Consider the following 13,830-nt stretch of genomic DNA (forward strand, 5'->3'; position numbering starts at 1 on the left):
CAGTTGTTCATTGTCAATTTTAAAGTGTATGGAGATGCCCTTGGAGAATAGTGTTTGTTTGTTTGTTTCTTTGATGTTAAACGCCGCACTCATCAATATTCCAGCTATATGACGGAGGTCTGTTAATACTCAAGTCTTGACCAGACAATCCAGTGATTGACATCATGAGCATCGATCCACGCAGTTTGGATCGATGACATGCATCAACCAAGTCAGCGAGCCTGACCACCCGATCCCGTTAGTCGCCTCTTAATATAAATCTGGTTTCATTGAGATTTGAAAACATTTCACTGAAGTATTTACAATGACGCTTTTTCACAACTGTCTGCTGCTTTTAAGACAACCTTGACAGATGATTTTAGATCGTAATCAGTGCTTATATCTACTAGCTGTGTTGCTTCTAGCAATATCAGTTGGGAGACACAGTGGATATTTTCAATGGACACACGAGTTAGATTCAGGTAAGTTTGTAATCATCACTATAGATATCTGGATGTTGTTGCTTTGGCATTTTCGGTGACTCTTCTTGACGTGAAGAGACAATTTCAATGTCATATGATCTGATTCAACCCTGTTGTTTGCATGCAATGACTGTGTGCGTGCGTGCGTGCGTGCGTGCGTGCGTGCGTGCGCGCGTGCGTGTGTGTGTGTGTGTGTGCGTGCGTGTGTGTATGAAAATAGAAAACAAATTTAACAGTATTCGTGAATGCTCTTCTTCCGAATCTATTGGTAATATTGATAAGCGAGTGGTACCGATTCTTCTTCAGGACAAACGTTACTGATGAAGTCAGATAAATTCTCAGGCGGGTTATTGCTTTGCCAAACTTCAGATCAACAGGGATAATCAAATAATAGTCAGCATGGATATCTGGGTTGTCAACCAGCCACTGTGGAGTTCTATACCTTTTATTGAAGATGCATTCCATGTACTGCTTGTATATGGATGTTGTTCAGTTCTAAGAAGTTTGTAACACAAACAGCAGTATAGACCTCAGACTGTAACACCTCTTACTCAAATAATTTTCGTCTGCATGTTGGACATATTACACGTTACTGATATTAAGACAAATAACGCCATTGTCGCTTTACTGATTAGACTGTCGGTAGTCAAATGCTTTTCTCTATAGATCAACAGTATGTGGAGTGAGTGAGTTAATGCTTTACATCACATCGGCAATATTTAAGCCATATCGTGACGAGAAATTATACATTTTTAATACATATATTTTAACTAAGTAAAACCTGTCATCAATGGACAGTAAAATTACTAGAATATCACAGATTATTATTTAAAACTAGCATACAACTATAATAAGATATCATTATAAATAACGGTACAATAAAAAAGGGGTATAGATCGCCAGCAACTGAAGGTAGAAGGAGTAAGTGAGCTAAGATTTAACGTCACATCGGCAGTATTTCAGTCATATCCTGACGAGAAGTACATTACTAATACATATATTTAGACTTAATAAAACGCTGTCAACGATGGAAAGTACAATAACTAGACTATCACAGATTTGATTTAAAACTAGTTGAGAATATTTAAAAGCAGAAGGTATTAGTTTACAACACATTATGACAATGGGCTAGAGATCGTGATCGTCACTGAAGGGTGATCACCACACCAGGGACCATCGGGACTTACACTGCCTTTGCTTCCTGCATGGACCCTAGCAGGATTTACATCACCCTACAGCCACTGGCGATAATTGACCAGTTAAGCCTAAGATTAAAATGACGAAAATACTACGTTTAAAAGTCTGGCACTTCATGTTCTCTGTCGTTCTTTGCACGGGCTTTGCGGATTTTGGGAGATATCGGTGGGTGTCAGCAATTTTTTAAAACATTCTTTCCTAAATTATCGTGCAATTTCCGGGTATAAATTACGCACGGATCTGTTCCCTATCATTGGTTGCGATGATTAACACCAACGAACATGCCAAGACTGACCACTGTCCAGAGGGAGAAAGCCATATGTATGCTGCCGATGGGAGCGACACAGAGAGCGGTTGCCATTAGCATGAACTGCTCCAAGATGACCATTTCCAGACTGGTCACATGTCTCCGACAGACTTGCATAACCGCACACAGATCACGGAGTGGCAGACCAAATGTCACGACCCCGCAGGATGACCGCTATTTACGGGTACTTCATCTGACGAACAGATTTCTTACTGTGACGTCATCAGCTGCCAACAGCTTAGGACATCTGGTCAGCAGACAGTGACCAGACGACTACGACATTATGGTCTCCGGGCTTATCGCCCTTTCAAGGGCATGACCTTGACCCATCAACATCGACTTGCCAGATTGACTTGATGCAGGAAAACTCAGCGATGGCAACAAAGGGAATGGCGGCGAGTGCTGTTTATTGACGAGAGCAGGTTCCAACTCTTCAAATAGGCGGACGCGAGTTTATCGACGATGTGGTGAACGTACACAGCTCCTTGTGGTGTCCATGAGCGGCACCCAGGAGTGATGGTCAGGGGCGGCATTTGCGGGGACGAGAACACGGAACTTGTCATCATCGAAGGCAACTTGACAGCACAACGCTACATTGACAATATCTTACGGCCAGTGGTTCTTCCTTTCCATCCAGCGTCAACAACGGACGGCGTTCCAACAAGATAACGCCACACCCCATAAAGCCCGCATTACTAGAGACTTCCTCAACGCCAACAACGTGACTGTCCTGCTGTGGCCAGCTCGATCACCAGATCTGTCACCCACAGAACATCTCTGGGACCAGCTGGGCCGTCGTCTTCGGAAACGTCAACATGCTCCCTTCACGAGACAAGCGTTGATCGTTTCCCTCCGTGAGGAATGGAATCGGATACCTGCAGTCGATGTGAGGACGCTTGTGTACGCAGTTCGACGCCGCATTAGACGATTAATATAGTTTGGTTTGTTGTTTAGCTCCGCACTCAGCAATATTCCAATCATATGACGGTGGTCAGTAAATAATCGATTCTGGACCAGACAATCCAGTGATAAATATCATGAGCATCGATCCACGAAATTGGGATCGATGACAAGCATCAACCAAGTCAGCGAGCCTGACCACCCGATCTCGTTAGTCGCCTTTTACGAAAAGCATAGGCACCTTTTACAGCAAGTATGGGTTGCGGAATCTTCAGGGGTAGATCTGATAAATATTTTAGAAATATATGGCTCCGTCCATACGTCCGTCCGTACGTGACGTTTCATTTCAGAGCATAACTCAGAAACCGTTCAATATTTTTTCTAATTGCTAATCATCTGCTTTAGGGTACCCGTGAAAATGCACAATACCGCGGGAGATGCTTATGACATCAATCATTGGATTGTCTTGTCCATAATCGATTATTTACAGACCGCCGTCATGTAGCTGGAATATTGCTGAGTGCGGCGTTAAACAATAAACGAACAAAGATATAAAAATAATACACCCTTTGGCGTCTCTTGTTCATGTTTCCTCCTTTGTCATCTTATAACTTTGGTTGTTCTTACATGTACATATTTATGCATTCTTTTTCTATGCCGTCCTTTACCGGTGAAAGAGTAAGCAATTTCTCCAAAATGTTGTGTTCCTCGTTATAAGGAATTTGACATCGTCAATGAAGGAAGAAAAAACGTTCATTGAAAAATCGAAACGAATTCGTCCATTATGAAATTCATATTGTGTATGTCCATTTTACAGTAATCTTCGAAAGAAATATATTATAGATTATTTAATATCAATGTCACTGATATATTTCTCTATATTAAACATGCATTAGCCCAAAAATATGAACAAAACAAACAACGTGTATTACTTTTTTTATGCATCATGATCACCTTCTCTAATTAATGGGCCGCAAGCTTTTTACAATAAACTTCCTTTGACTTTGAATATAATCATAGTGTCATGTCCATGCTTTTAATATAATATTTTTTCCATCTGTGCACAGTTAAACTTCGGATGACAAACCAACAAAACTAGATCGTAGTAGTGATGTGAAGTTGTTCGAGTAAACATACTATTTCCATGTCTATCATGGTCTGACCAGCAGTATTATTACATGGTGTCATTCACTACCTGAACATACAGCTATCTGTCCAATATTTTACTTGTAAATCTAACGAATTTCAATATTTTAAGTAAGGTATGGATTCGAGTCCTATTTTGCCCTGATTAAGTTTCTAGATTTTTCAGCACCATACCAATTATCATGATTTTCATATGGTTGCTAAATGTATAAAACCTTACTTTTTTCGGTCTTTTCTTGCGCATCAAGCTGATACTGAAATACGGTTCAAAGCAGTGTTGAGCCAAGTTCACTTACTGACTTTACGTGTGTTAATGATAGACAAAATTACAAAGTGCAAATAACTTAATGAACCCCTAATGACCAGTAACGTTTGGCTTCAGGTCCGAGCCTGCGTCTGTGCATTCAACACTTGCCAAGGGATGAGATGCCTGGAAACTCGTGCTGGAAAGACTTCCTGTATCAAAGGTACTTACCAACATTTATTGTTATGAATATTTATACATTACTTTGTAAAATGTCAAAAGTCTAAAGAAAATTGTGTCATGTCACTATGTCATCTTCAGCGAGCCTGCGTCTGTGCATTCAACACTTGCCAAGGGATGAGATGTCTGGAGACTCGTGGTGGAAAGACTTCCTTGTATCAAAGGGGTACTTACCAACATTTATTGTTGTAAATATTTATAAATTACTTTGTAAAATGTCAAAAGTCTAAAGAAAATTGTGCCATGTCACTATGTCATCTTTCAGGTGGAGATAATCAAGGACAAAACCAGACCACTGGTAACACAATTCTCATCGATGCCTGCAGAAATGGAGACCTGAAGCAAGTCAAATGCATTTTGTCTCAAGATACTGCCAACATCAATACAAGAGGAGAGAATGGTGTGACACCGGCGATGATAGCGGCAGAGAAAGGAGAGAAAGACATTCTTGAACTACTTGTGAAGAAAGGTTCTGATCTGTCTCTATTGGACGAGGATGATAACAATATCTTACATTTGGCCTGTAAAGGGGGGCACGTGGACATAGTGAAGTACATCCATTCCAGGAACATCGTTGACATTGACAGAGGAGGAGAGAACGGATATACACCGTTGATGATTGCGGTACAGTTTGGAAATATGGATGTGTTTTCTTTTCTTATGAGAAAAGGAGCTGATACATCAACAGGGGATGCGGGCGATGAAAATATCCTTCATCTTTCCTGTCGAGGAGGAAACGTAGAAATAGTGAATTATATCCTCAAACAAAACATTGTGGATATAAACAGTGAAAGGTATGATGGGATGACACCACTGTTCCTGACAGTGCAGTTAGGGATGAGAAAAGTGTTTCAGTTGCTGACAGAAAGAGGAGCTTATGCTGCAAAAACAACTGACAGTATGGAACTCCTTAATTATGCCTGTGAAGGTGGAGATCTTGAGATAATGAAACGTGTCCTCAACCTAACGAATGTTGACATCAACATTGAATTGTGGGATGGGATCACACCATTGTTGCGTGCAGCACACTACGGGAATAGCGAATTGTTTAAATTCCTTGTAACGAAAGGAGCAAATATGACAATGGTAGATAGTGAAGATGAAAATGTCCTTCATTTTGCCTGTCGGGGAGAAAGTGTTGAGATAGTCAAGTATATAATCACACAAAACATTTTGAACATGAACGCCAAACAGGTAATCGGAATGACGCCGGTAATGCTGGCAGCGTCTTTAGGGTATAGGGGAGTATTTGAATGTCTTGTCGAAGAAGGCGCTGATATATCAATAGAACATGTTGATGGTAACAACATCCTTCATTTAGCCTGTATTGGGGGCAGTGTGGAGATAGTGAAATGTGTCCTCGCACAAAACATTGTGGACATAAACAGTAAAGGGGAAGCCGAGAAGACGCCGGTAATGTTGGCAGCGTCTTCAGGGTATGGAGCAGTATTTGAATGTCTTGTGGAAGAAGGCGCTGATATATCAGTAGAAAATGTTGATGGTGACAACATCCTTCATTTGGCCTGTCGTGGTGGCAATGTGGAGATAGTGAAATATGTCCTCGCACAAAACATTGCGGACATAAACAGTAAAGGGGATTCCGAGATGACGCCGGTGTTGATTGCAGCAACATTAGAGACCGAAGAACTGTCTCCCTTACTGATAGAGAGAGGAGCCGATCTGTCAGTAGTAAATGCTGATGGTGACAACGTCCTTCATTTGGCCTGTCGAGCAGGAAATGAAGACATTGTGAAATATGTGTTGTCACATGGCATGGAACATATTACTGCCATGAATAAACAGGGACAAACAGCAACTATGATAGCTAGAGAAAATGGTAATTTATCAATAACAAAACTACTGTCACAAGTCTCTCAATTAAAGTGATATCGCAAAGTTCAATTATTATTAATTCTCTGCGAAAGAAGATATATTGAATAATTTCACATCCTTGACATGCTCTAAACTTGATTTCATTATGGTTCAATGTCGTTCAGCAAGCATAATCATTATTTGCTTTAAAGTGTTTGTTTACTGTTTAACGTCGCAATCAGCAATATTCCAGCAACATGACGGCCGTCTGTAAATCGAGTCCAGATCAGACAGTCCATTGATTGATTTCATTAGCATCCATTTCACGCAATACGATGACATGCATCAACCAAGTCAGCGAGCCTTACCTCGCGATCCCGTTAGCCCCTTTGAGGTTCTGTGAGGGTAGCGTTCGTTTCCAGAGCATAACTAATAAACCATTAAATATATTTTCATCAAACTTTGCAGGTCTGTCAGGTACATGCTGAACTGGTGCCTTTTACTATTTCGAAATTTTCGAAATATATATTTTCTTTAATTTTTCCATGGCAACAAGTAGAACTTTTAGAAATCAATGAATTCTTCTTTTAAATGCCCAAAAACTCCACTTGATACCCATTTAACCTGTTTAAGGAATCTTATAAGTCATAATAAAGTTTTTTAGTGTGCCTAAATTTTGTGTTTGAGGTATCTCCCATAGTAGGGGAAACTGTGCATGCCTTCTACCAACTTGTCCGAATGTGCCTCAATAATGGTTGAGGGTTGCGTTCGTTTAATGACTTCATTATCAAATACATCATCCCTATTTCTGCATTGATTATGACAGAGATGAGTGTGCGATAAGAAGGCATACTTCTCTATGAAACTTATTACAGTTTTCAGCACATATTGATAAGACATTTATGATATTGTCTTGTATTATTTTTCACTTTATCATATCACATGGTATGACCATATTGTTAAAAAGTAAAATGTGGGTGGCACTCGTGGCAGCCTACATCCTCGCATTAAGTGCTGGTAACATGACTTGTAATGTTTTTTCTTACTTCCACCCTAATGAATTCAGTAGTAAATGAAGTAACTGGTTTTGCCAGTTTGCACTTCCACTATGTGTTTTGTGGAGAAGGTTTCATTTTTTTCTTGAACTTCATAGAAATTGTGTTTTGCAGAATATTATTTTGCATTTACATCAAATAGATGCTCCCCTTCTGCCTTTTACACCTTACACAATTTTGAATATTTTCAAATGTATGTGTTTGTGTGATCAAATTCACTATTGTTGACACAATATACATTTCATTTGCTTTGGCAGGAGACTTGGCCATGTTAGTGGCAAACTAGTTTTAAAAAGTTAGGATTTGTTTAGATTTAATTATGTCATAAATGCTGCAACAGGGGCGGGGGATATAGCCACATTAGTAGCAAACTATGGTTATCATGGCAAAAATTATAAAAATCCATCCACGAATTGAATCCATCTATTGAATCACTTAAAACGGTTTTGAAAAACCTTGAAATTTGTCACGGTCTTTAAGATTGAAGAAGATCCTTAGCCTTATATTTTTTATTCATGTTCCACACCTTGGACATGGGTTTGTCTGAATTTATTTTGGATACATAGTTCCTCCATGAGTTGCGCGTGTTTTGTTTATAAGCACGTCATGCTTTGGCAATTGTAGTTTTAACATTATTTAAGTTATGAACAGTAGGACGTTTGCAGAAATAATTTCTGACTTCTTCCTACACTTTCTTGCAAGTCTGCAGTCGATATTAAATAATGGTTTACGAATGTGAGGATTTGCAGAGGACTTAGTCATCAATATTATTTAAACCAACTGGAAGATGTCCTGTGCATTTCTAAAAATGTCACGTTTTATTTTCTCAGCTCTTAATATTTCATACAAGGTTAAAATTCCACCGTGATGAAAGTGGATCTCCATCCAGTTTTACAGCTTTTAGGACAGTAGAGAAGTGATCACTTCCACAAAGGTCGTCATGTACAGATCATCCAAAGTCATAATTAACGTCTGAATCAGTGGGGGGCAGATCAAGAGCAGAATCAAGTGACAGGATGTAAAAAATTGTTTGAATCGTCATTTAATAAACATCAATTATTATCGAAGCAAACTCTTCAGTATCTTTCCCCTTATTAATGGTACTTGCACTTCCCCACACAGGGATATGTCCATTTAAATCGCCATGATGATGCAGGGCTCAGGGAGCTGATCATATAATTTCCTGAATATCAGACTGTTCAAGAGCAGAGGAAGATGGAATGTACAAAGAGCACAAAGTAAATATAAAGTACAAATTTAGTCGTACTGCAACAGCTTGAAGACTAGTATGAAGTGAAACAGGGATCTGGATCACTCCCTGCTTCATCAAAAAGATCCTCAAGAAACTTTAACATCCGGTGGAGAAAAAGATTGAAAGGAAGTGTACTGACGCAAATCAAAGTTGTCGGTCTGCTTAAGATATGTCTCCTTGACACAGATTGATGATGCCGCATAATCTTGTATTTAGAGATGTAACTCATAAAAATTTGTCCCGAGACCTCTGCAATTCCACTTTATTAAATGTGTGTTACTCATTAAGGTGGAGCAACATGGGATCGACTCCTGTCTTTCTTTTTGGGAGAGTGTCTACTTGTACATGATGGGATACTTCCATATCCCCGCGTGATCCATAGTTCACGTGATCCTTGAGAGCCTTTGACATTCTGTCAGTTTGATGTTTCTTTTTTGGAATGTCAAAACATTATTTGATGCGGAAGTTCTTGCGTTGATACTGGAAAACTAACAATGATATAGGTTGGTTAGTTCCGATGTCAGATACTTGCTATGGTGTGTCTCGTACTGTCCATGACATATCTGTCAGACAATGAACTGATAATGTTTTAACTGTTTAACTGTTATAACTGCAAAAGGATAAGAATGCCTTTTTTGTTAGCAGATGCGACTGGTTTTGCTTGTTTCCTGGCATAGGAGTAGCTGACGTATTGTTCATATTTAATTTTCTGAACGATGTATTGAAACTTATATTCAATTATGTAAGTTGAAGATGACATTTCAGAGCATTTTAGAGGCTGAGTGCATGTGTGACCATCATGATCAATTTCACCACATCTGAAGCAAGTGCCTTTACGTGCACAGGAATTCTGCCTATGTCCAACTTTCTGGCATTTGAAACAGTTGGTTGTTTTGTTGTTTTACGTCGCTCAGCTATATGACGGCGGTCTGTACATAATCGAGTCTGGACCAGACAATGCAATGGTTGACATCATGTGCATCGATCCACACAATTGGGACCGATGATGACATGCATCAACCAAGTCAGCAAGCCTGACCCCCGATCCCGTTAGTCGACTTTTACGACAAGCACAGTCGCCTTTTACGGTATGCATTGGTTGCTCAAGACCTATTCTTACCCGGATCTTCATGGGTCTCATTTGAAACGGTGAGTAGGTCGTGTGATGTAGCGGTCCACAGGCATAGAGAAAGAACGAACTTTAATTGAACTTGGTAGTTCTATACAAAAGTCAGAAGATACTTGTTTCCTGGAAACACACGGTCATCTTTATGATATTTGAATCGTTTTGGCTTCAATTACACCTTGACTGCGCAGTTCTGATACAATTTCTGCAATGGTCTCATCAGCTAGTCTGCGATTAGGGTCACGGATTAAGATTTTCTGGAATTGAGGGTCTTGTGTGCAGATATGTTTTTCTAGACATTCTATTCAGCGCCAGAACGTATCTTTTACATCTTTCAACTCACCATCACTTTAAGGCTAACATGAAGCTAGTGTACGGTCAGTCTTAGCTTCCATACCAAGGAACTGAGGCCAAGTATTCCTTTCGTAATACAATAACCTTGTCACTGTTTCATTATCAGATGAATCAAGTTCAGAATCCGATTCTGATTGTTGACATTAGTTTCCCATGGTTAAGCAAACCAATTCCCAGCCCACCACAGAGCGCCAACAAGGGTGATGCCATATCTAAGTGATATTCCAGCAAAGTAACGCCATAGGGATGCAGGAATGTTATACTACAGCAGAACAATAGATCTACATGATTGGCCCATGAGCCACCACCTTATGGGCATACGCCTCATTATAAATTGAAACTATACATTTGGAAATAACATATTTGAATTTGAAACAACGCAATCCGAGGTAAACAGGTTGTCCAATTCGGTTGCCCTTTACGGCCAGCAATTGGGTGCTGAGGACACATTCTTCCCTGCGTCCCCACAGGGCATCATGAAGTGAATACATTACAGCATTTTATCCCGAGATCGTGGAATATGTATGTTTATACATATAAAAATGTAACATTGAATTCGACAAGAATATATCTCGACTTGTATATTCAGGAATTATAATTGCTCTAATAAACAGGAGATGGTTTTCATAACTTGGTTCCTTGGTTTTCATACGAGGTCATGATGGACAATTTGGCTTACACAGCACGAAACTCAAGAAGAAGTCTCCTGGATGATTCAAAATGAATGATGCTGCCCTTTGAGGCTCTACTATACTTTTATTTCATACTATATTCCTTAGAAGTTTGCTTCTGTGGTTCCTGATAAGTGAGATATTGGAACCCTGTTTGACGCATTGAAATTTCGTACATCTTCATTGGCTCTAAATGTTCTCATTCCATTATCTATTATTGTCGTGCAATAGGCCTTCACCCCTTCATGGGCATTGTTTACCCTTTGAAGACTGTTGAATTAAACACTGATATAATTCCCCTCCATCCTCAAGACTCCTAGCTTAATGTATTTAGTTGAAAGAGCTGATAGTTTTAAATCCAATCTGTAATGTGCTAGTTATCGTACAGTCCTTCAATGAAAGTTTTTTTATAAACCTTAAATATATGTATTATTAATGTCTAACTCCTCACGATATGACTGAAATATTGCTGATGTGGCGGTTAATATTAACTAACTCACTAACTCAATTAAATTGGATTTATTATATATAGACATCTGGGTTATTGTGAGCCAAGTGAAGTGAAGTGAAGGGTAAATACACACATCACGATATTCATGACTTGTACCATTCCTATGGCAGTGTCATTCCTATTAGGAGATGGTACATCTCTCCCTCTTCTGGATTCATTTTGAAATATGGTTAGTTTGTTGGTTTGTTGTTTTGTTGTTAAACGCCGCACTCAGCAATATTCCAGCTATATGACGGCGGTCTGCAAAAAATCGAGTCTGGACAAGACAATCCAGTGATTGATATCATGATATCAATTGGGATCGATGACATGCATCAACCAAGTCAGCGAGCCTGACCACCCAATCCCGTTAGTCACCTTTTACGACAAGCTTAGTCACCTTGTACGCCAAGAATGGGTTGCTGAAGACCTATTCTACCCCGAAATCTTCACGGGTCTTTTAAAATATGGACGTCTATGTTCACTGATAATAGTTGCCTCATTTGAACCAGTTTGAATGATGTCATACACCGTTTATTGATTCCATTTCCATGTTTCATCAGAGGAATCATTAAGTTCTAATTCATTTATTAACTTCAAGATCCGGATAGAGAGTAGGTCTTCAGCATTCCCTGCTTGTCTTTAGAAGCGACAAATGGGATTGGGGCGTCAACCTCGCTGACTTGGTTGATGCATGTCATCTTACTCCAGTTGCGTAAATCGATGCTCATGAAGTCAATCACTGGATTGTCTGGTTGAGACTCGATTATTTACAGACCGCCGTCAAACACCTGGAATAAGTCTGAGTTCGGCGTTAAACAACATACAAACAAAAGCAACTATTGTACATGTATGTATCCATTTATAACCTTATCTGACAACCCTGGTGCATACACTCAAAATGTCTCAATTAACGATGTACCTCTGCCTGTTGCAAAATACATTGCCTCTTTGGCTAAGTATCCTGAAGTTCTGCAGCTTCAGGATTTTTCTGATGTGCTCCAGGAAGTGTTAGTCTAAGACCTGTGCATACACTCAAAATGTCTCAATTAACGATGTACCTCTGCCTGTTGCAAAATACATTTCCTCTTTGGCTAAGTATCCTGAAGTTCTCCAGCTTCAGGATTTTTCTGTTGTGCTCCAGGAAGTGTTAGTCTTAGAAATACATGACACATACCTACACAATGAACAGCACTGACCTGTAGTGATTCGTGTCAGACTAAGTTCCAAGTTACTATCGTTGGTGTCGACGATTACAGAAATTGGGTGGGAAGGCTTTGTGAGTATGTGTTACCGTACCTGTTGTCGTGGTTCTTTGCACATGTGTCTTGTCACTGGTGTGCCTTTTTCAGATTTTATTGTAGTTATGGGTGGCAGAGTTGTGGCATTTCTTACTGTGGCATTCGAGGACATCTAGGAAGGATAGTTGGTTATCCTTTTCCGTTTCACTTGTGAACTGTAAGAATAACCAACTACCGTTCCTACATGTCTTGATCGCTGGAACTCCAGCCAACAGAAAGCCTACCCACACCGATCGGTATATTCACTTCAAATCCAACCATCCCCTGAGAACTAAGACTGGTATCATCTTAACACTCACCGAAAGAGCCAACAAGCTTTCTTCCGCTGACACAAACTTGAGATCCATCATCTCCGTCATATATTCACTCCCATACTCGTCGACAAAGTCATTCTCTCAACGCTCCATCCCTGACACAGATACACGACCACCAAACCTGAAACAGCACCCTTCCGCATCACCCTCCCCTTCATAGGAAAAGCTTCCTACATCATTCCAAGACCAAACAGCAAGCCAACATTGACACCTACTTCAAAAGCTCCACCTCCCTCAACGGAGGGAACGCCACCAAATCCAAAGAACCCAAGGGTCTAGTTTACAAAATTGACTGACTGTGGACAATCCGATGTAGACGAAACATCCCGCTCCATCAACATCAAAATCAATTAGCACCAAACTTCAACTATCAACTCAGACAGTAAATCAGCCATTTCGAACCATATCAGCAACTGCCCCAATCACAACACAATTCGAAAAACACCCAAATCCTCTCCATCAACCTCCATGACATCACTAAAAGAAAACTCGTAGAAGCAGTCCAGATTCGCCGCCACCAGTCTCCTACCAAAAGGGATCTAGGCTAATTCATCTCATCCGCCTATCAAGCAATAGTTTTTCCAACCATCCCACGTGGTATTTAATCCGGTTTAATTGTTTTATTGGTTTTCTGTTTACTTGGCTTCATCATCGTGTTTTCTGTTGCTACTATATTTTCCATCTGTTACTGATAGTGTTAACCTACTAATGTTAATCCATCTGACGAGTGATAATTGTTATTGTTAATCCTCCACCTCCTATATATATTCTGTACCATGTTCGTAATTCATCTTTGCTTGACAACAGTATAACGATCTAAACCGAAACGTCGCTATTACAGTAATAAATAAGTTGTTATCCATAACATTTGTTGTCTACTTTGTCATCCGTCAACTTCTAAGAAATGATTTCGATTTAAATAGACATATGTATCTGACGCGTATCAAATCGATTATCTGG

The 13,830-nt window shown here is 39.8% G+C and overlaps 1 protein-coding gene across 1 annotated transcript; it reads left to right on the forward strand.

Moving 5' to 3' along the window:
* The first annotated feature begins 1,939 nt into the window (after window positions 1–1,939).
* On the forward strand, window positions 1,940–13,149 carry LOC139466956 (putative ankyrin repeat protein RF_0381). Its single transcript, XM_071248673.1, has 4 exons — window positions 1,940–2,215; window positions 4,394–4,478; window positions 4,761–6,177; window positions 12,975–13,149. Exons 1-4 carry the CDS (start codon window positions 1,940–1,942, stop codon window positions 13,147–13,149), a joined length of 1,953 nt encoding a protein of 650 aa, XP_071104774.1.
* The last annotated feature ends 681 nt before the right edge of the window (window positions 13,150–13,830 follow it).

Source organism: Haliotis cracherodii, unplaced genomic scaffold (genome assembly GCF_022045235.1).
Source record: "Haliotis cracherodii isolate W230 unplaced genomic scaffold, xgHalCrac1.p SCAF_19, whole genome shotgun sequence".
Taxonomy (NCBI): Eukaryota; Metazoa; Mollusca; class Gastropoda; order Lepetellida; family Haliotidae; genus Haliotis; species Haliotis cracherodii.

Bases quoted from the DNA above. Each gene is read 5' to 3' on its own strand.
- LOC139466956 (XM_071248673.1), top strand. From the start codon at position 1,940: ATGCCAAGACTGACCACTGTCCAGAGGGAGAAAGCCATATGTATGCTG. The intron at 2,216-4,393 runs GTCAGCAGACAG...GTTTGGCTTCAG, and splicing joins CCAACAGCTTAGGACATCTG to GTCCGAGCCTGCGTCTGTGC. The intron at 6,178-12,974 runs GTCAGTAGTAAA...TCCCTGACACAG, and splicing joins ATAGAGAGAGGAGCCGATCT to ATACACGACCACCAAACCTG.